The following is a 23689-nucleotide window of genomic DNA, read 5'->3' on the forward strand; positions in this document are numbered from 1 at the left end:
CCATGAAAAATACAACTCTATTTCTATATGAAATTTTAAAGTTAAAATTCAGCTATATGGGTAGTTTAATGCAGTGTTAAAGATTTTAGGATTCCTTATTTCTGAGAATTATTTAATGTTAAATCTGAAGGGCATTGGAGCTGAATCCCTTCAGATTATAAATGATAAAACTGAGGCCCAATAGAGTTATGTGACTCTTCGGTGACACAGGTAAGTCTAGAGCCTAGTCCAGTGTGCCTGCCTTCCATTAAAATGTCTTGTTGTCTTGAAGATAATAGACATTTGAGGTGAGTTGGGTCAGCTTTCTATACCGTCAGTGTTCAGGAAGAGAAAATATACTGTATTTCAAGAATGCTAAGATGTTCATTTTTCCCACATTTTTACACCTCTTCTCTGGGCTAACCATCATATTCCTTTCATATATATATATATATATATATATATATATACACACACACACACACATATATATATAGAGAGAGAGAGAGAGGGAGAGAGACAGACAGACAGACAGACAGACAGACAGACAGACATGGGGTTTCACTATGTTTTCCAAGCTGGCCTTGAATTCCTATACTCTGGCAATCCGTTTGCCTCAGCCTCCCAAGCAGCTGGGATTATAGGAAAGCACCACTGAGCCCAGCTAACCATCACATTTCTTGAAAACAGCTAGTTGCTATTTTATGACTTGGAAATCAACAATTGAAAGAGATTTCCAAAGGGTAAACAGTGAGAAAGGGTTATATATATGGAAATGATTTCCAGGAACAAAGTAACCAGAGGCCCCATGAGAAATAGGCCACTGGGCTCCAAGTACTTAAAAACATAAGGAGCAGCACTCACACCATCGTCTAAGCCAAGTTCATCCAACCCGCGGCCTGTGGGTTGCGTGTGGCCCGGGACAGCTTTGCATGCAGCCCAACACAAATTCATAAACTTTCTTAAATCATTATGAGATTCTTTTTACGATTTTTTCTTAGTTTTTAAAATTATTATTATTTTTTTAGCTCATCAGCTATCCGTAGTTTTAGTATATTTTGTGTATGGCCTAAGACAATTCTTCCAATGTGGCCCAGAGAAACCCAGATAGTGGACATGCCTGGTCTAAGCAAATGGTACCTGCCTCAGGAATTATATATTGCTTGTGCTGCATCCTAATTGAACTTGATCTTAAAATTGCATGAGTAATATAGATCCCTATCCAGAAGCTAGGAGCCTGTGTCTTGGAAAAAAAGCACTTTTATCAGGCCAAAGAAGTTGGGGTGTGTGTGTGTGTGTGTGTGTGTGTGTGTGTTTTGTACAGAGTGTATCACTTGATCACCCAGGCTGGAGTACAGTAGGGTGAACACAGCTCACTGCAGCCTCCATTTCCTGGGCTCAATCAATCCTCCCGCCTTAGTCCCCCAAGTAGCTGGGACTACAGGAACACGCCATCATGCCTGGCTAATTTTTTGCATTTTTTTAATGCAAAAAAAAAAGTTTGTGTTTTTTTTTAATGCAAAAAAAGATGGGGTTTCACCATGCTGCCCAGGCTGATCTCGAACTCGTGAGCTCAAGCAATTCTTTCACCTTGGCCTCTCAAAGGGCTAGGATTATAAATGTGAGTCACAGCACTCGATGCTATATTGCATTTTACTCCCTTTATTACGCCATGGAATTTGGCACATTCTTAATACTTAAAATTGTTTTTCAATCCTATCCTATAAAACTATGTGCTATACTATTCAAGTAATGAAAAACAACTTAAATACTAATATTCTGATTGACTTGACAATCTTGTAACTTAAATGGAAATAGTATTTAGCATTTCAGATTGCTAGTTCTCTTACTTTAAGCTAAATATAGGTTCACCATTGCTGACTTACATAATTGATAAAGCACAGGAACAGTACATTTTCCTTAAGTAAAAGTAGGAATGTATAAGGTATCTTCAAGTTGCTGTCAGTTGTGCATTAGGTGGCAGAAACGTTGAAAGTATATGCTTCAAGTCTATGTTCTGTGCCTGTCCTCACTTCAGCTACAGGAGCAGAATCAGGAGTTTCCAATGTGAAACTCCTGCCTCAGGAGAACAATTGAAGCTTTCAGGTGAAAAAAGAGAAATCTGCCCTTGTGTGTTCTAAAGCCATTCTAGCAAACAACACCCCTGTAGGGACCTGTACTTCCCAATAAGGCTCAAACCTGGCCTAGGGCTGAACATTAGCTGCCATTACTTTCATAGTTAAACATTTGCCTTTCTTTGGCAGCAATGGCAATGGCAGCTAGTGTTTTTTAAAGCAATGGCAGCTAATGTTCATAGAGCATGTCACATGCATTAAGACTTCACTGAGAGATGTTTGGTTTTGAGTACATGTAAACTTCCTGTTTTTCAGTGAAAGTCAACAGGAAAGTGGGCTTTACTTTTCAGACTCAGTTTGGCTGGAATGGAGAGTGTTTATTGGCAAGGACAGACTCAGCTGTTTGGCCAGCACGCTAACTTAGGTGGGTCTTCAGTAGTGTAGGTAAGGGTCTCTGCAAGCCAAATAAAAGGCATTCTGTTGACCAGGCGTCCCCAAACTTTTTACACAGGGGGCCAGTTCACTGTCCCTCAGACTGTTGGAGGGCCGCAACATACTGTGCTCCTCTCACTGACCACCAATGAAAGAGGTGCCCCTTCCTGAAGTGCGGCGGGTGCGGGGCAGGGGGAGGGTGGACAGGGCCAGATAAATGGCCTCAGGGGGCCGCATGTGGCCCGCGAGCTGTAGTTTGGGGACAGGTCGCCTGCTGTTCACTTTTCATGCAAAGTCCACTTGACTTGTTTTACTAATTTGAAAATCAGTATTAATAATCAAAAGGACAAAGCATGTTGTCTTTTAAATTGTTTTCACTTAAAGCATTTTTTCTACATACAACTAGAAGAAATAAAAAATTCATCTTTTTATAAGAAGATATTTTATAGCATGAATATGTTTCCTCTTATGAGATTTAAAAGCAAGTATTCCTTTAATGGTTGAATACACAGCATTTCACCAAAGATGCAAAAAATCATTTAGGATTATTTTATTCCAAAGGCTCCCTAAATATATTATCAGAACATAAATTTACCACTTGAATCTAGAAAAAAAGAATCTATTTCCTGCCTTATGTAATAAGATGAAAGCTTGAAGGTAAAAAGAATGAACAACCATGTGAGGGATTGGGTATGTACATCTTTCAGAATTAGGTCTTTAATCTTCACTGGCACTTCTGAACTCAGTAGTGCTACAACCAGGCTCCTTCATAAAAAGAGATAATAAGAATTCCTTATCATAATGTCCTGGAAGTCTTAGAAGCACAAAATCAAAGAGTAAATAAATCATAAACTAAACTTCAACTTTTGAGCACTGTGCATTTTTAAAATGCTGAATATGAGGCTTTTAGTCTTCTTTATATAGGATAAAGTTATTCAGCTTTTCAAAAATATGGAATAGTTTAAACTCCTTTCTAAAACCTCTGCCCTCTGTCAACTTACCACTTACACTGTGGCACAATTCAGAGGAGTTTATTAGTGGGGATATTTTATGGGTTAGCAAAGCATAATACTTGTTGAATAAATGAAGCCCACTGCTTTGAACAGTCCACCATGAAGTTGCACTTCCTGATTCTACCGCTGCCTACACAAGAGATTTGACTTCTCCTCCTTCTTCACCCCAAAGTCACCCACCTCTCCCATGTGTCCCTGAAGTCTAATGACAACATAAAAAGGCAGCAGAAAACCAAAAGAGGGGGAGGACTTTTTGAATGTTCTTAGATACAAATCCAGGCAAGTAAAAAACTGTGACAAGAACAACAGCAACAAGAAACCATGGATACTGATGATCTCTTGACCTGCTCCTATATTCCTGGAATCTTTCTGTAAAGGAGATAATTTCAGTCTGCTGTGTAATTATTCCTACTTATCGAAGCCTATTTCAATTTGAATCCTACTGCAGACTGAAATATGCCAAGATCTTTCATTAACATACCATAGATTTTCTTTTCATTATAAATCAAACTAAATAGGTCATGATTGCTTAATCAGTATGCAAAGTATTGCCTCTGGGAATCACACACATACTCTGACAGCTACAATTTTTTTTTAAAGCTTCGAAATCTAATTCTACCCAACCTAACCCGATCAACAGCTCATCATTTCTTCACATCAAATTTTTCATTGTATGAGGTGTAGATTTTGTCCTGGAATGGGTATCATGAACAACACTAAAAGCAGGGGTTTAATTAATTCAGAGGGATACAGATTTTGTTATCTCTCCTCCAAACATATAATTAAGGCCCTCTACCTTCCCCCAGCAACTAAGAAGAAAGAGTTGGAGACAGACCCTTTCCCAAAATTATATGGTTGATAGACTTACGTCTACTCTTAAAGAGAGGGATTGGTTCTCCCCTAAAAAGAAAAGTTCACTTCAGTGTGAAAGGTTAGTGAGTTTGTGACCATTTATATTTATTAAGTAATCTCCAAGTAATCTGATCTAGTCATTTAGCGCTCGATGAATCCCAAATGTCCATTTCTGCCTTAAACTTTTCCACTGAGTTGTCCTCTTAGTCTATAAATTTGTTTATATACTGGGCATTTCAGACATTATAGAGCCAAAACAAATTATTGGGCTTCTCCTCCAGGCTTGTTTCTGAATCTTCCTCACAGCAGCAAATAATCACTTGATGCCTACAGAGTGTCAGAGGCTGTCCTGCAGGCTTTACAAACGTTAACTTACTGAATGAATCTTCACTACCTATGAGACTGGTATTAAGATGATCTGCCTTCATGAATGCAGCAAGGCCTAGATTTCAATCCAAGCAACCATGAGCCTAACCACAATGCTAGTAAACAGTTCCAACGCTCACTCATGTCCAGGTCTAGCCCAAGTCAAAGACCTAGACATCACACTGGATCCTACTATTTCCTTCATCATCCACCTGGAAACCACTGTTGGTCTGTTCTCCAAATCCTTTCCATCCTCCTTGTCCAGGATTTTGTCAAACAGAAAAACAACAACAATAAAACTCAAACTCTGTCTTCCTAACTAGACTCTAAACTCCACAACGCCAGAAAATAAATCTGGGCTACTCATCCAGCAAAATGCTTTACATTAAGTAGACCACCTGGCTATAAAACCAACCTGTGGCCGGGCGCCGTGGCTCATGCCTGTAATCCCAGCACTTGGGAGAGTGAGGTGGGTGGATCACCTGAGGTCAGGAGCTCAAAACCAGCCTGGTCAACATAGTGAAACCCTGTCTCTACTAAAAAATACAAAAATTAGCCAGGCATGGTGGTGGGAACCAGTAATCCCAGCTACTTGGGAGGCTGAGGCAGGAGAATTGCCTGAACCCGGGAGACAGAGGTTGCAGGGAGCCAACACGGTGCCACTGCATTCCAGCCTGGACCATAGAGTGAGACTCCATCTCAAAAAAAAAAAAAATGTTTTTCAAACATGGAAAAACACAAATTAGACATTATCCCCTGTGGAAGAGCCTAGAAATCTTCCTTGAACTTGCCAGTTCTATTTCCAGTCCCAGGAGGAATATGAATCTCTCCCCTCCCTGCCCCAATCAGACCTTGCACAAACTTGACACTCCCTCTGCTAGACATTCCCACTTCCCTGCCAGGGACCTCTCTCCTTCAGCAACAGAATTGCCAGCATTGCCCCACCTTTCATTTGATTAGTTTACCTGTGCAATGTGATTAGGAAGGCCAAGTAGGAAGGTCTTCCTGGTTCTTATACCTCACAGGGAAGTTCAGACCAGTGTAATATGAAGCCCTCAGGCCTGGATTAAAAACAGAGGTGACCAGACCCAGAGAATTAAAGATTGTTCAGCCTTCCACTGTCAGGGCCTTTGGTTGGCATTGGCCACCAAAGTGGAAAGACAGTGGCCAAAACTACGAACAGATACGCTTATTTAATTTAATGCCTAAAATCCAGTTATCCTTTCAGGACATTGTTCATATGGTGTTGCAATTTATTTTTTAAATTGCTGCACATCAGTTTGTGGTTTCTTTTTTCTTTTCTGTAACTGTCATCATTAGGTTGGGGAAGGTTGATTAGCTTGTGGAGATAAACTGACAAGCTCCCTGGCTCCGTCCTGCCTGACTCCTGGCTGTGCTCTGAACCTATCTGGTTCAGTTCTTAGGGTGCACAGGCATATAACCCAATAGGACTGCTAGGCCATATATAGGGGGAGAGAAACATTCTCATTCTTACAGAAACTAAGAAAGTTGGGGAGATATCATGCTCATTTTAGACCCAACTCCTCATACCAAGGACATTTTCACATAAGAGCAAAAAGTCTTACACCTTAGTTCTTAGGAACCAGCAGGCAAAGTTGGCTGCTGGCTAAACTGAAATAATTGCTGTCAATCATTGGTACCTTTTCCTACTATCAAGTCTCTCTATGTCTAGGAGAAAGACAGAAAAACTGACTCCTACTTAGGTATTAGGAAAGCAATATCTTTACCTTCCAAAGTGTGATAGTAGAGAAGAAAATGCATAACCCAAGACAATTTCTTGATGGCGAAATTTGGGATTAAAGTTAGGGCTAGGGATAAAACCTCTGTGGTTTCCTTACCAGCCCCTAAACCCCAACACACAAAAAGAAGAAAAATCACATCACATATGTGAAGTACTCCCCTTTGGTACAAGACTCCCTGGCAGGTAAAATATTTTACAACATTAGAAAAGTACCATCATCATTAAATATTTCATGCAACTTAAGAATAATCTAATAAAGAGGTGTGATTGAATCAAGATTGTTCTGTACCTTGCCTAACACAGACAAGATGATAATGGCAAAGCCAAAACCATTTCTATCGGTCTAAACCCAGCTTTAAATATTCCCTAGAATAGTGAGAATGAAAAAATGCAAAAACAAAAGATCAGAGGTACAAGGTTTTCTTTGTAAATTGATTGCCAGCAAGTCAGTATTGAAACTTCCAACCAGTTTTGGAAGACATACATAATGAGTGTCAAGTGTGCTGAGGAGAAAACACCTTCCCATTTATAGTTTTTATAAGAAAAAGTTTTTTAAAAAGTATATTTAACAAATGTTTAAAAAATAAAGAGAAAAACATTTAAACAATACAACCTAGTGAAAGTAGTCTGACTGAAAATAGGGTTTCAGTGAATGAAGTTTTATCTCATGAAGCTACTTTATAGTCTACTTCACATGCGACATACCTAATGATTATTCACATTTCTTTGCTTTGCTTCTAGAGAAAGTATTTTTTTCCTAGCGGCATGCACCAAATGAGCCTTGTATGAAAAACGCAACACAACAGAGTGAGGAACCAGCAGGCTGAGTTAATAAAACACTGTTCATATCATACTTACGCAGTGGTAGTCTGCATGTCATGCCAGCTTTTGCTGAAGTTCTGTTTTAATTCATTCATCAGGTTCATGCCGAGTTTTTGTTTTATCTCAACCAGATGCCTTTCTTTCGCTGACAAAACTTGTCGTAGTGTTGTAATCTCGTCTTCTAGCTACAAGGAGGAATGGAAATGGTGGGGAAAAATGTCAGACCAGCAAAAAAGGACACTTACAGAAGCTCTGGGTGTTCCCAACCAGCCTCTGACCCTCCTAGTTCTACAATCCCACATGTGGCTTTGCCAAACAAATCCCATACAGGTGATAGTCTTAATGTCTCAAAGTAGAAACAGGATTTTTCATTTTAATCATTATAGAAGTAATCAATGCTGCTTGTTAAAAAGAAGTCAGATTGTACAGAGAAACGTAAACAAGAAAATAAAAATCACCAGTAACCTACTAGGAAATAGCCACTGCTTATTTTTTGGTTCCTAAACTTCCAAATGTTATTTATATAAGTTGTATATAGACATAATTTTTAAACAAAAATTGGTTTTCCACTGTGCTCTTATTTTATATAACTTCTTCTCAAGTGTCACTAGTCAGGGTTTATTTTTATTTTATATTTATTTATTTATTTGTTTTAAAGAGACAGTGTTTCACTAAATTGACCAGGCTGGCCTTGAACTCTTGGTCTCAAGGGATTCTCCTGTTTTGATCCCCCAAAGTGTTGGGATTACGGGTGTGAGCCACTGCGCCTGGCCTCAGTGTAGTTTATTTTTTGCCAACCACACGCAGTTGCTTTGGTGCAGGAATAAAATTGGCAGACAATGGGGTTTTGCCAATCTAATGCCTTAAGAAAGGGAGGAAAAGGGAGTAGAGGATGTATGTAAAGGAATGATTTGTGATGATTTTCTTTTTAACAGTTTTATTGTCCTATAATGGACTACAATAAGCTGCAGACATGTAAAGTGTATATGTATAATTTGTAAGTTTTCATATATGTATCTACCAGTGAAGCCATTATCACAACCAAGGTAGTGAACATATTCATCACCTTTTAGTTGCTTGTTGTCATTCCTTCCTCCCTCTTCTATCCTCTCCCCAAATCCACCCTCACCAGACAGCCACTCACTTACTTTCTTTCCCTAGAGTTTAGTTTGCAGATATTTCCTAGAACTTTATATAAATTGAATCATAGAGTATATACTCATTTTTGCTTGGCTTTGCAGCATGGTTATTTTACATTCATCTATGTCGCTGCATTATCAATGGTTCTTCCCCTTTTTTCACAGAGTAGTATTGCACTGAACAGATATACCCGGTGTGTTGTTTCTTTACCTACTGAAGGACATTTAGGTTTGGCTAACGCAAATAAAGCTGCTATGAACGTTCATGTATAAGGCTTCCTATGGGCTTATTTCCTCTTTCCCCTGTGCTACGGAAAAGCAGATCTCTTCAGCACTGTAAAATTGCTCTTGCAAATGTAATCTCTAACAAAGGGGCTCTGTAAAGTACTCAGATTTTGAAAAGTGCTGTTTTATCCTGTGAAGATAAATCTGAATAAACCACAAAGTCTTTGATTTTAATTATTTGTTATACTCTATAACTTATTGCTCTGGTAACAGTGCTTACATTTACATCTTTTTTTTTTTTTTGAAAAGTATAAATGCTTGTGACTTTTTCTTGCTAATGCAGAAAAGAATCATTAGAACTACCTTAGGATTCCATATGCATGGAGATAATAAAAGTCTGTCATTTTAGTAGATTTCTTACTAAAACTTTTTTAAAAGGAGTAACTGCGGCTCATTTACATGTAAAGTGTCACTCTACTTTGGACCACAAGCTGCTTCACACCAACCCTGTTGGCCTGTCAGTCATCGTGCAAATGCGCTCCTCGGATCACCAGAAACATAGCTCCCAGGAAAGCAGCTCAAGAAAGGCACTCGCCTCTGCAAAAACAAAACATGTAAAAAAAAAAAAAAAAAAAAAAAAAAACCCACCACAGTCTTTTACTAGCCCCAGTAGTGAACAGGCAGGAATGGTTCTGTGAAACTTTACATACACAAATAGTGATGCAAGCAAAACAAGCAGAAATACTGAATCACAAGCATCTTAAATACCACAGTAAGAAGTAACAACATCTTGGGGTTTTTAATATCAGCAAAATGTCTTGGCAACTTAACATTATACATTTCTTTATGTTCATGGAACGTTTTTTATATGTACACAGAAATCTTTCTAAAATGAATTACACATTCTACAAACATAGTATCATCAATAGAACCTTCTCTTTCCTTGATCAAGCAAGAGTCTTCAGTGTGCACTGATTACTGCAAAAGGAGTATATTCAGGGACCTCCAAAGAGAAGAATGCTTTTAGTTTCTCCATTAAATGAGAATACACTATTATTGTAAAATTAAACCCCTCCATTCTTTTGTTAACGTGGCATATTTCTTTTTCATCTTTATCAATGTGTCCTCCTCCATTTAATCTGCTGCTCAATATTTCTCATGGTTGTATCTCTTGCTCTTTTGCCACAGAAAATCCTTGGGGTTCATGTCAGCCTTTTATTCTCTATTAAAAAGTCCTTCTCTGCTTTCTTTCATTTAGAGTGACTGAAATTACTGTGAGTCTGTTTTTTTTTTTTGTTGTTGTTGTTTTGTTTGTTTCTGTTTGTTTGTTTTTTGGCATATTGAGTATTACTGTATTTTCCGCTGTGTAAAAATATAATGGGAAAAAATTTAACTTGCTGAAATAAATTACAGATGTACACAAGGAGAAAGAAGCTTGAATATCTTAATAGTCTCAACCTCACAGCCATAGAGTCCCATAAGTGTATTAAAAATCACAGGGGGCTGTGGATTATTCATTTGTTATCTGGAGGTGGGGAGTGAGTAAAGGATTCAAAGTTACTATTAAATTTTTAATAAAATCTTGATCCCCAAAAAGTGATAGAGAGAAACATAAAGTGACCAACTTACCAAACATCATTCTAAAAAAAGAAATATAAAGTCCCATACTTAATAATTTAAAAATTCAGGCATACTTTAAAAGGTGTTTGTGGGGAAGAGGGCTCTAATAATAATGAAGACATGGAGTCAGCTATTTAAGTTGGGTGTATTCTCACATTCTAAATAATATCCTAACCATTTCAATGCAATATAAAGACTCACACTTCTCAAAACATTCAGAATATTTATCAGACATCTAAATATATGCCAAAAACTCTATTAAGCAAATACCCAAAGTTGGAAAAACAGGCAATCTTTAATTACATTAACTTGTAGGGTTCCAAAGGGTCAACCACTTCTCACTGTACAGAGCCAAGAGTCCTACCACAATGAGGTATTTAATTACAAATACCTTAAAGGCTGCTGCTGCTGAACTTCAGTCCTTTATTTGACCAAGATCATTTGGTCTAGTTATCTCAGTGGTTCTCAACTTCACTTTAAATAAGATAGCATATTTAAAATTCAGATTCCTAGGCACCTGCTGCCTTTTAAGGCCCTGAGGGTTCAATGCCTTAGTTTTGTTGGAGGCAGACTACTTATGTTATTTAGCAAGCACCCTCAGATATTCTAATGCAAGAAGTATGGAGACTCTATATTGTGAGTACTTCTGTAAGCCACATCAAATTTGGAATGAGATGAAGTGGAAGTAAATCACATTAATGAATTAAAGTATTTAATATATCTTTTCCTTTTAATTTAAAATAGTTATTTCTTCATTAGAAGTTAATGGTCAAGTTCTTTGGTTTCTGGACTCCCTAGGAGAAAATATTTATGCCCAAGATTAGATATTTAAACTTCATTATTTAAATATGAATTAACAGGAAAATAACAAGTATTGACAAAGATGTGGAGGAATTGGAACCTTTGTTCATTACTGGTAGGACCGTAAAATAGTTCCTCTACTGTGGAAAACAGTTGGGCAGTTTCTCAGAAAGTTAATTCTGGACCCAGCAATTCCACACTGAGGTGTATGAAACAAATACATGGACGCAAATGTTCATAGCAGCACTATTCACAATAGATTAAAGGTGACTACAACCCGAATGTCCATCAAGAGATGGATGGATAAATAATAGTAGATAAATAAAATGGAATATGATTCAGCCATAAAAACAATGAAGTACTAAATCATGCTCAAAACATCAGGCTACGTGAAAGAAGCCACACACAAAAGGTCACATACTGCATGATTCCATTTACATGAAGTATCAAGAATAGGTAAGCCCATAGAGACAGAATAAGCCTGATGGCTGCCAGAGCCTGGGAAGTGGAAAATGGAAGCAACTCCTTAATGGGTGCAAGTTTCCTTCAGGATGGAGGAAATATTTTGGAACCAGGCGGATGAGGTGGTTACACAACATAACATTGTGAGTGTACTAACTGCCACTGCATGGGTCACTTGAAAATGGATACTTTTATGTTACATATATATATCTCAAGAAAAATGCAAAAAAAAGTGAACTAACTAGTCTGAATTAGCTAATGAATTACTTTAGTATGAAATTTCTAAAAAAAATTTTCTATTTTATCTGCTAGATTACATAAAGTTTCTAACTGCAACCCAGAAGAAAAAATACTTCCATAAACTAGGAATCATCAGTATGTTGCTGAGGAGTAACCACATTTGTTCTCATGTGCACATGGCTTCAGGTATGCCTCTCTGGGCTACTCTTCCTGCCTTTGGCTAAGAGACCCAAGATTAAACTGCAGATACTGCCTGGGAGGGGCGTAACAATAAGATGTTATGGTTATGAACACATTAGCCATCCACTAGCTGGGTCTAGAAAGAGTTAAGGTCTTGAGGAGGGAGCTGAGAGAGAGAGGGGACCAGAGCCTAAGGCACTTCTTTGCAAGTGTAAGACACAGTTAGATTGAGGGCACTGTGTGTCTCGGACCCACACACAGAAAAGGAAGAGGAAAGAGCCAAAGGAGAGATCGATGGAGCATGAAAATAGGCTTTACCTACTTAATAATGCTGTCTGGTATTTTTCCTATTCCTATTAATGCCTATTTTTTCTTAAACCATCTTATCTCAGGGACGTTGGCAGTATTCGATTGTTATATAATCACACATTTACAGTACTAATGCCAAAACTTTATCCTTTTCAAAAGGCAAGCCACATTATGAAATACTAAACATAAAATGCAGCTTAGTGAAATTAAAGTGGGAGTGGGATGATAGTGGCACAGAATTATTGGGCAAGTGTATTTAAAAACAGAGAGAGAAGAAAACCCAGATGGGTAAAGACCTCAGAAAAGCTCTCTGGTAGTAAGACTAATGAGAATAAATATCTGAAACAAAAGAATATTCTATTTATTGACAAGGTTTGTTTTTTTAAAAAAAGCATATTCTACTTTTGGTGTTTACAAATATGAATGTTCATTTAAAATATAAAGTAGTTGAAGCTAATTATAAATATTAACTACACACCTTCTGTGAATGAACCACTGCACCAGATCACAGGTAATATTGGCCTCACACTTGATGAACCTTAAAAAAGACACATACTGCATGACCACAACAATAAATTAAAGATAACGTTATGTTAAAAGAGAGTTCTTTTTTTTTATTGTTGTTGTTGCTGTTTGGTTTGTTTTTTTGTGATGGAGTCTTACTGTCTCCCAGGCTGGAGTGCAATGGCCCGATTTGGCTCACTGCCAACATCTGCCTCCTGAGTTTAAGCAATTCTCATGTCTTAGCCTCCCGAGTAGCTGTGATTACAGGCGCGTACCACCAGGCCTGACTAATTTTTGTACTTTTAGTAGAGACAGGGTTTTGCCATGTTGGCCAGGCTGGTCTTGAAATCCTGACCTCTGACGATCTCCCCACCTCAGCCTCCCAAAGTGCTGGAATTACAGGCATGAGCCACCATGCCTGGCCAAGAGATTCTTCTTTCAAAACGCTGAATCTGTCCAAGATGTAAGCCTTTTGGACACTAATGGCTTATTTTACATCAACCAAAAGAAGTCTTCCTCTTGCCGGCATTGGTAAGCACACAAAAATATGTTGGTTGTGTGGGAGAATGGCGTTATGAGATTGGTTGAAGTCTAAGGGCAACCTCATGGGAATATTATCGACAAGATAATGCAGGATAAGACAGAGGGGAGGGAAGAGAAGGAAAGCTAGGAGGAAGGAATCCAGCATAGCCAGAAAGCAGTAGGAGGTGTCAACCTGAAATAATAAAATGGATCAGAATCCAATTTAAGAGTTAATCCAAGTGAAAAGCTAACTATAGACATTTGGGAAATACAGACTCTAAAGGAATGGGGTAAGTGCTCTGAAACTGAAAAGTTAAGGTCTTATTTACACAGGCAGAAAACAGCAAAATTTAATAGGATTACAGTACATTCCATATACGGCTGGTTTATGAGTTACAGCAATTTGATTTGTTATAGCTTGTTTTCTTTTTCTTTTCCAATTTAGAAATATATGTTTAACATTCCATCTTAGACAATCTAAGGTGTTTGTGTAAAAGAAGAAAGAAGAAGTTAATCTATAATAAAGAGGTCTTCTCTGGTGCCCTTCAGTCTCATAACATTTTAGAGAACAATGTAGGTAACTAAAAGGCTACTCTACAATCAGAGAAACAGGTTACAGCTGCCTGGGTTACAGCTGCTTGTTATGTGACTCAGGTCCCGTAATTACATTCCTTTAAGGCTCAAAATAATTTAAATTTCCAACAGCTTTGATTTTGAATTATTTATTTCGCAGAGGAGATGAAGAAGAGAGAGGTAAGAAACAAAGAGGAGTCTGGACACCTGGCACACTCAGGAACTCTTTTCAACAAAGCAGCCAGGGGTCAGAAGTCCCCGTACACACAGATCTTGCTTTGGATCATGACCACAGTTGAGTGCCTGACTCCAAGGCCATCATCTAATAGGTTGTTCTCCGAGGTATCTTTGGTACCCAAGAAGCTAACAGACCCAGTAGGATCTTCCCTCAGACAGAGAGAAAAGTTGCTTGTGACCAGGGTCCCATAAAGAATCTCTGTGGAGATTTGGGACAGAGGAGCAGACTCCCTGTAGAATGCCTCAGTTCTTCATAGGGCCAGCAGTGAGACTGCAGAGATGCCTTTCTGTGTGTCGTTGTTAAAATTAACTCCTAGCATTGAAGGTAAAATCTGAATGCATATGGGATACTAAAGAACTTGAGTTCCTGTGTCCACACATCTGCAGGCACACTTGTAAAAGGGCAAGGAAAGCAGTTTTAAAAACAGAATGAGCATAAAGCAGAGGTGGCCTGACATGGAGGAGGGGAAAGAGAACTGCGAAGAAAAAAATTTGCAAAGATCCACCTCCTCTGCTTTTCACTGGGCCTGGGGCAGACAGCTGTGCTCGTGTGCCTCTGGAAGTCACGATGCTACCTTTGGCAACATGAGGTACTTCTTCATCTCTGAAGAACCCAAAAATAAGAGCCAGGAAGCATGGAGGCTAGTGCAAAGCATGAATCCCGGTAACCTGAACACAGTAACAGAGTCTGGTGTTATTTCCCAAAGTCAGGCTCAAAATCCCTTAGGAATGAAATGTGCTGGAAGTATATTACTATGACCAAATGAGACAGGAATTTCTGAAAACACTTCTAGCTTTTTATATTCATGGGGCATCCATTTAAAACCAGTGCTTTTTTCTTGATTGTAAAAGTAATATCATGCTCACTGTTGACATTTAGAAAATAGAGAATGTACAAAAATCAACATACATTAGCATGTATGTATGCATACTCCAGTAATCCTAAAGCCCAGAAAAATAAAAATCAAGGCGTTTTATAGCAATTGTTCTGTTATAGATGTTGTGCCTGAACTTAAACTAGCATCACCGCAATGGAGTGAAGTTTTAGCTGAGACTCAGTTGGCTTACCCTAGTCTGCAGAGCATGACATTTGGACCCTGCGGTTGACGTGAACTAGTCATGATTCAGAATTTCAGGCCATAAGAACATGTGGAGTCAGTTCATTCTCTGTTGATGCTAACTTTGGTCTGTGCACTGCGGTATGTGTAGCCATTCAGCGGCCACAGACAGACCCAGCTCAAGATGTGAGGCACTGTGCTTACTGAAACCAGAGGAATGTGCTGCTTTTTTATTTTGAAATGAAATTAATTTGGGAGTGTGTCTTGTAAGAGCACTTGAAAGTCTTTAACATTATTCTGAGCTGTCATAGACAAACATTCTCTGGAGGTTAGAACTGAGTTCAGAGTGGACAAAGCAGGAAGAGGGTAAGACGGAGCTCAGAGCTCTGTTCTCAGCCTGTGGAGAGGCCAAAGCAGGAAGGCAACCTTGTTTCTGAGGGAACAGGATCTTCCTGGCCTATGAGCCAGGACACAGAACGGGAAGGGAATGTTGGCCTTGGCTCCTCTGGCTCTGCTGCTTCATCCTACTTGTAGAAAGGAGCCCTTTCTACAACATTCTCCTCCTAGAAAGTAAAGGCTTCTCAGCAAAGTGTCTAAAGTGGGTATTGCAAACAAAAGGCTTGAACAAAGAGTTGTATTCATAATAAGCCCGCCACCCTCCTCCTTTCTAGGTCCAGATGCCCACAGCAGCTACACAAGATCTAATGAGGCCTCCATGAAACATAGCTTTCCTCTCTCCCCCTAGAGCTTTATTTTTCTGCCAAAAAGTATGCAACTTATAAATTTGGCTGCTTCTATGATTGACTTTTTCATTTAAAAAATCATTTCAAAATAATTGTTGAGCTAAGTTGCTGACCTAAAACCAGAACCAATCTTCAAAAGGATCTTGCTCCTATAACATGGTCTGGAATGAATTCCATCAGGTTTTTAAGTGATTTATTATTCCCATAGTATTCTGATAGTTAAAAAAATAAGAAGTGCAAATTTAAAACTATTTATGATTGTTGCTTAAGCAGCACAACGATTCGTTCTACAACTGTAACCAACAGGTAATAGACAACATTAGAAAAATGCTCTGAAAAAGGCATCATCTTGCAATGTATTCATTTATAAATTTTATTAAATGAAAGACAACACAATTCCAATATGGGACTTGTATCAAACTAATAACTCTCAGGATCCAGAGATAGAAATTGCAACAATAGGATTACTAAACATACCTGCACTAACTCTGCCTTTAACTCTTCCTTTTCCTCCTCAGAGAGCATGCTAGAGTAGTCAGCACTGGCTACTGTGTCTTCATCTCTTCCTTGCAATGGTTCAGTCTCCAGCAAACCTTTAGGCAAAATCGATAAAACAGAATGCAATTTTTAAAGTGAATTTAAACCAACTTTTGCTTCCATAGTGTGGAGGACTAGATGCACTGACAGACCCTCCCACGGAAAAACAACTAAAAATTCCAGAAAAGACAAAAATCCTCCTAAATGTGTGATGAGCTCCAAGAAAGTAAAAAATACCAAGAAGCCAAAAAAATTAAGAGAAAATGGGAAGGTAAACAGGACAATCTTTCAGGGAGGTCTACATTCACCACCTTGGTGAATTCCAGCTCAGCTCTTCACTGTCTCACGGGGTGCAGGGGCAGAGGACAAAGCCTAAGGCCCACCCATGGAGACGAGTTTAATGTGCCACTCCTGTGTAAATTGGAGGCCCCACGGGGCTGCATCCTGCGAGTCAGGTGGACTAGAAATAAATAACTTAATTCTTCACACAGGGATCTGCAAGGCAAGTTGCCCATCTTGAAACTCAGCACTGAATGGACAGAAAAAAAATCCTCCCCCTGAGAACTCATGACCCTGAGTGGGACTGCATGGGAAAGCAGCTTGCAACTTAATGCACGCTCCCTGGGTGGTCCAAAACAATCTCAAGGTTAGAATTTAAAATATGAAGGCCTTTGTTTTCCACTGCAGATGTGGCTCGAAGTAGCTGGGGCTGTGAGGAACCATTACTGATAAACTGACTCTGGCAGAGGATAATATGGGAAGAGTTGGGGTTCTCAGTGCCATTATTGTGGCCCAGGATAACCCAGAATAGCTTCTAACTTGTTATGTGAGACAAATGACTTATCGTTTAAAATATGAACAAATTTCTTGATAGGGCCCCTCAACATCTGGCTGACTTAAATGCCTGTGTTCTCCAGGGAACCCAGGAAACAGGCTCACACTCCTAGGAAACTTCATCTATGATGTGATTCAAGTCAGAGCTGGCATTTACACCTCTGCAGGGAAAGGAAATGAGACAGCCAAGTACAAAGGGGTTCCTGGAGAAATTCCCACTGGCCTGCCCACTAGGAGAACAGGTTGAGCCATGGAAGTTCCTGCCAGAAGTTCATGCCATTTGCAGGGGGTGGGAGCCTGGCCTTCCTTGTTCCGGGGTGGTAACTGAGAATGCCATCTGTGAGATGGGGGCTTGTTAACAGGAACATCTCTTGCTTTACTGAGTTTTTCTTTCCCTCTTTGCCCAATGAATTCCATTTTTCTCACCCTTCGAAGTGTCTGCAAGCCTAATCTTTCATGGTCGTGTGACAAGAACCCCGTTTTTAGCTGAACTAAGGAGAATGCCCTACAACAGAGGGTTTTTAATAAATTGTCCTAGAACAGTTATCCCTATAGAAAAAAACACATTGGACACCTTTAAACTATTCACAGGGACAAAACCATAAACAGTTTGGAAGACAATCTAGGAGTTTGTTTCTAAACCTCTGGATGGGAAGGGACTTCTTAAACAAGGCATGAGAAGGCAAACCATGAAAGAAATGATGAATAAGATTAAGAATGTCTCTTTAGCAAATACACTACATGGAAAATGAAAAGACAAGCCACTAATTGGAAGACAATATTTCTCACATATATAACTAAAAAGATTTGTTCCCAACATATACAGACTTCTTACAGACCCACTTTAAAACCAGAAGTAATCCAATAGAAATACAGGCCAAAAGACCTGAACAGATGATTTATAGGCAGAAATCACAAATGTTAATAAACCCAAGAAAACATGCTTGATGTCACTGATGCTCAGGAAAATACAAATTAAATTATTTCAAGCTCAGTAGATTACCAAAAAGTTACAAGTCTGACATTACTAATAACTCTCAAGATCCAGAGATAGAAATAACAACAATATGTTGCTATCGTTGGTGACTATGCAAAGGACAGAAACTCTTACATACTGCTGGCAAGAATACAAATAGTTAAAAATAATTTGAAAATGATTTAGTATTATCTACTTTTTGATTTAAAAAATCTATTTTTATCTATTAAAATTTTATCTACTAAAATTAAACATCCACACACCCCACAACTCAGCAATTCCACTATGTATAGACCTGAGACAATCTGCATGAGTATTAGATATTATACACGCATATCAGAGGCCATTAATGAAAGCTTTCACAGTAGCAACAAACTGTAAGTTACCCAAAGGTTCATAAACAAGGCAATATATAAGTATACTGTGGTGCATTTCCACGATGAAGACTTGATAATAGCAAAATGAGTGGACAATGACAATACATATTACATGGATAAAACTTGGAAATAAGATATTGAGTGAAAAACTCAAGTTGCAAAAGAGTAAGTATAATTTCATGTAAATGAAGTACAAAAGCATACAAAACTGAAATATTACTTAGGAATTAAATTATAAAGAGAAGCAAGGGCTGGGTGTGGTGGCTTAGGCCTGTAATCCCAGCATTTTGGGAGAACAAGGTGGGAGGATTGCAAGGTCAAGAGATCGAGACCATTCTGGCTAACATGGTGAAACCCTGTCTCTACTAAAAATACAAAAATTAGCTGGGCATGGTGGCACCCACCTATAGTCACAGCTACAGATGCACTTGAATCATCCCAAAACCATTGGGAGGCTGGGTGGGGCAGGAGAATTGCTTGAACTTGGGAGGCGGAAGTTGCAGTGAGCCGAGATAGTGCCACTGCACTCCAGCCTGGCGACAGAGTGAGACTCTGTCTCAAAAAAAAAAAAAAAAAGAAAAGAAAAGAAAAGAAAAGAAAAGAGGCAATAATAAAAAATTCAGGACTGTGGTTTTCTCAAGGAAGGGAGAAAAGGAGAAAGGAATGGAGGATCTTACCATAGGGTAAGATCCCAAACCATGGGCCACTGACCAGTATCATTCTGTTACCTGTTAGGAGCCAGACCACACCATGGGAGGTGAGAGGTGTGTGAGCTGGCAAAGCTTCATCCATATTTATGGCCACTCCCCACTGTTTGCGTTTCCACCTGATCTCTGCCTCCCGTCAGATCAGTGGTGGCATTAGATTCTCAGAGGAGAGCGAACCCTATTGGGAACTGTGCCTGGGAGGGATCTAGGTTGCATGCTCCTTATGAACATCTAATGCCTGATGATCTGTCACTGTCTCCCGTTTCCCCCAGGTGGGACAGGAAAACAAGCTCAGGGCTCCCACTGATTCTACATTATGGTGAGTTGTGTAATTATTTCATTATTACAATGTAATAATAATAGAAATAAAGTGCACAATAGATGTAATGCACTTGAATCATCCCAAAACCATCACCAGCACCCTGTGTCCATGCAAAAGTTATCTTCCATAAAACCAGTTCCTGGTGCCAGAAAGGTTGGGGACTGCTGCCTTAGGGGGACTCTTTTCAGGGTCAATGGTCATACTCCATTTCTAGACACTGAATTTCTGTTCATGAGTATTTTCTCCACTTTACCTTTATATTGTAAATATTCTTTTGTGTACTTATAATTATTAATAAACAAATGAAAATGGATTTTGTCTGAAGTCAAAAGAGAAAGGTAAATAATTATCCTACAAAATCAGAATGTTTTAGATTAAGAGAAGAAAAATATGGCTCCAGTGTGTATAGCTCTGAAGTTGGCCCTTCTCTTGAATCCCTGGTATTCACATCCTTTTGTTTGGATCAATAGTGTGCCATTGGCACCCTGACGTCACTGCCAACACCCTAACACACAGTAGTAAACATGGCGTATTGCTGATTCACGTTCATCATCTCCTCGTTCCTTCTCTCTATGCCAGAAGCCAGTTTCAGTGCTAAGTAATTTCCTTTTTCATAAGTAATGTCTGGTCATCATAGAAGATAGTAAGATAAAATTATCAATTATTAATTACAATCAATATTAATCATATCACCCAGATATTAGTATTTTGATCCTTCCTTTCCAGCATTTCTTCTGAGCATAAGTGTATTAATATTTTCTTATATGTATGTATGGAATTTACTGTTGCAAACTTTATTTATTTAACAGAATATCATGAATATCTTTTCATGTCTAAAAACATATATGTACATGTATATATTTTCAATGGTTGTGCATTATTTTGTTTTATGGATGATTAATAATTTACCCTGTTTGCTGGGAAGCTGCAGTGAACACCTCCTAGCTAAGTCATTAGGTACCTCATGATGACTTCCTATACATTGTATTACTCAGTCAAAGGGCATGGACATTTTGAAACCTACTGACAAATTACCACCCGGAAATGCTATATCAGTTTTATGCTACATCAGCAACCTACGAGACTATAGACTCAAAAGAATGTAAAGAACAGACTCTTGGTACAACAGTGTGATTTACAAGTCATTTAAAGTTTTAGTCAATGCTCTAGGATAACTATCCAAACCAGGAATCAGCAGCAATTCCAAGCACAGCTATGAGAGATATACCCAGAAGGTAAGCTCCGCCCCCTCCACATTAGGGGTCAAGAGACAGTCCTGTGGGGTACTGCAGCACACTGTGGACGGCTCCCTGCAGCCTGGCCCAAGGACTTACAGATACTGCTTAAACTTAGCTGGTTTGAGCTTTCCCCTATCTCCACAGTGTGAGAAGATATGGTCCAGTATAAACAATAGTTCCAGGTCCTTAGACTTCTCAAGACATCAAACGTCTTTAGTACTTCTATATTCTAGGAAGAAAAGAAAATTCAAAATGCTGTTTAACTGGTAATACATGAATTGGGAAACTTCACGTGAATCTAGGGAAAGGCAGACCCAGCACCCAGCCGGTAGCTTCCACTTTTCAGAGGGCGAGGCGTGTAAGCCTTATAAAGTGGGAAACTGAACTGGCTTTCAGCTCTGATAGGCCAAACATCCCACTCCTCAGAAACAGAATGAATCCTTCAAAGTCTCTCTGCCAGAAACCACCCATTCAAGAAATCTGCCCAGAGACCAGGTTGCTAGTTAGTCTTGGTCTAAGTTCCCCTCAACCTTTCTCTACTTAGGCACATAATTCCCTGTTGCACCTTGTCCCAGTGAGTGCTCTCTGAGTTATACACAGGGTGCCACATAAACACAGAAAAAATGAAAACAAGACCTGCTTTTTTCAGCAGAATATGTTCAACTCACTGAGTTAGGAAAGCAGCAATCAAGCGAGGAGGTCAAAGGTTAATTCCAGAATCAAGGAGTAGGTGAAAAGAGGAGTTCGATCAAAAAGGTAATTAACCAGTGAAATGAAGTCAAAACCAGGAGTGAGAAAAAAAAATGGTAAAAGATATCAAGTGACAGATGACAATGTGAGAAGGGCAAGAAAATAAGTATAAAATTACCTGGTTGCCATGGAAGCAGATATCAGAAAAATCTAAGATGTATTTTTCAATGAAAGCACTTACCCGTGGGCAAAGGCTCAAGAGCCACAGTTTCTAGCAAGTACCAGTGTATTCTGAACCAATTTCATGGACGTGGTTCTGTTTTCCAAATATGCAAGCTGTGGCCCCCTCTCTGGCATAGAAGAAAGAGCACTCTAATGGGAGTCAGGAGACCTGGAATTCTAGTTGTGCGTTTGCAATTAACTAACAGAGTACATTTGACCTCAATCATCTCATCTGTAAGATGGATACCTTGTAGGATTGTTGCTAAGGTGAGATGATGCTAAATCAGATGATACACATGAAAATGCTATAAAATTGTAAAATTTTCATACAAACTATAGCAGTATGAAACTGGGGAGTAGTAATTTTTTAAAGTATTTATGTGCTGTATTCTCTTTGCCTCTCCCAAAATCTAGTATTTTCCTAACTGGTCTAAGCCATCCTCCTGCTGGTGGCAGGACAGAGAAGTAAAAGAAGCACAAAGAAAAGATTAATATTTAGGATTCTGGCATTTGAAATTGTACTTACCAGCAAGAAATCAGCTTTGCAAAACTGGTGATTTTTGGTTTTGGAAGCAATGCTCCACCTATCATTATTTCTCTCTTGGCATAGCAAAAACCAAGCCCAGGACATCCAGCCCAAGCCGTTCCCCTTAGATACCCCTAAAATATCTAGGATTTACCAAGGAGGTATGTGCCTCTGGCTCTGTACCTGATAGATGGTGGGAAGAGGAAAGGGAGAGAGAATGAGAAGGGAAAAGCCCTGATATGTGTATATCCAATCTTTCTCTTTGGGCATTGGCCCAGAAAGTATGAAATGTGTCACATTTATAGAGGAATCTGCTGGAGATTCTGTTCACTCCTTCCAACCCACTCTCTACCCTCCTCCTCCCTTCCCTGTGCCCAGGAGACGATCTAAGGGTTACATCAATGTGATTCCCTTACCCTTGGCCAATGGGGAGCCCCTGCAAGAGACTGGAGGGCAAAAACCAGTGGTTAGCAAATGTCTAGTCCTGTCTGACTCCCTCCCTGCCAGGCTGCATCTTACAGTTGCAGCTTTCAATTACCACAGGCCAAAGCTCCCATTAGGTAGCTCCCTTCTACAGCTCAGCCATTGCCTGGTTCCAAGAACCCTCCTCTGACCTAAGGACTCTATTGACTTCTTATTGCAGCTGTTTCAAGGTGATTCAACAACACTGTTGATTGCCCTTAACTCTTGTCATTTTTCTGATGGCCCATTCATGAAGCTTTCTGGAATCAGGCATCCCTTTTAAGCACGTCACCCACCTTCTGCTTTCTGGCTCCCTGACTGATACAGAAGCCTGCCCCAATTTCCTTCTGAACTCTAGGAAGGAATATCCTTCAGGCTATCCCACACTGACCTGGTGCACAGCCACATGGCTGTAAACTTGGCAGGTCCAGGGGTGCTGGGTAGAGAGGCCCCTGGTGTTTAATTCTCCAACTCTCTCTTCTGCAGTCAGTTAACCATGGATAGGATTCAGAACTTCTCACAGTACTTAGGGAGAAATTCACCACCTTGGCAAGAGGCTGGCGTCCCTGCATCAGGGGCTGGGGTGACCAGGGGTCAAATGGAGGAAGTAGAAAGAATCTCCCACCAGTGAGAGTCAAGGCAAAGCTGAATCAGCTCTGAGGAGCTACTGAACCCAAACTCAGCTGAGGGAGACAAGATCATGAGTAGTATCTGCAAAACACTTCAGGACCAGAGGCCATCATATTCCCAGATGCCTGAAGAGCCATACAAGCAGAATACCAGCACTGCAAGGTCCTTCAGGCTTCCATACACCAGACATGCCAGATGCCTCCTTAGCTAGGACAAAGGAAAAGGGGATCTGAAAAAGGAGAAATCCAAACTAG

The 23689-nt window shown here is 39.5% G+C and overlaps 1 protein-coding gene across 5 annotated transcripts in view; it reads right to left on the reverse strand.

Annotated features, from left to right (window-relative positions):
* Nucleotides 1–23689, reverse strand: part of TPD52L1 (TPD52 like 1) — a 108520-nt gene that overhangs the window by 25430 nt on the left and 59401 nt on the right. For all 5 annotated transcript variants that reach the window (XM_003932381.3, XM_074397513.1, XM_074397514.1 and 2 more), the window contains exons 2-3: nucleotides 16392–16507; nucleotides 7338–7486 (exon numbers count right to left, since the gene is read on the reverse strand). In XM_003932381.3, coding sequence (XP_003932430.1) covers nucleotides 7338–7486; nucleotides 16392–16507 — 265 coding nt within the window. The remainder of the gene's footprint in view (nucleotides 1–7337; nucleotides 7487–16391; nucleotides 16508–23689) is intronic.

Source organism: Saimiri boliviensis, chromosome 4 (genome assembly GCF_048565385.1).
Source record: "Saimiri boliviensis isolate mSaiBol1 chromosome 4, mSaiBol1.pri, whole genome shotgun sequence".
Lineage (NCBI taxonomy): Eukaryota > Metazoa > Chordata > Mammalia > Primates > Cebidae > Saimiri > Saimiri boliviensis.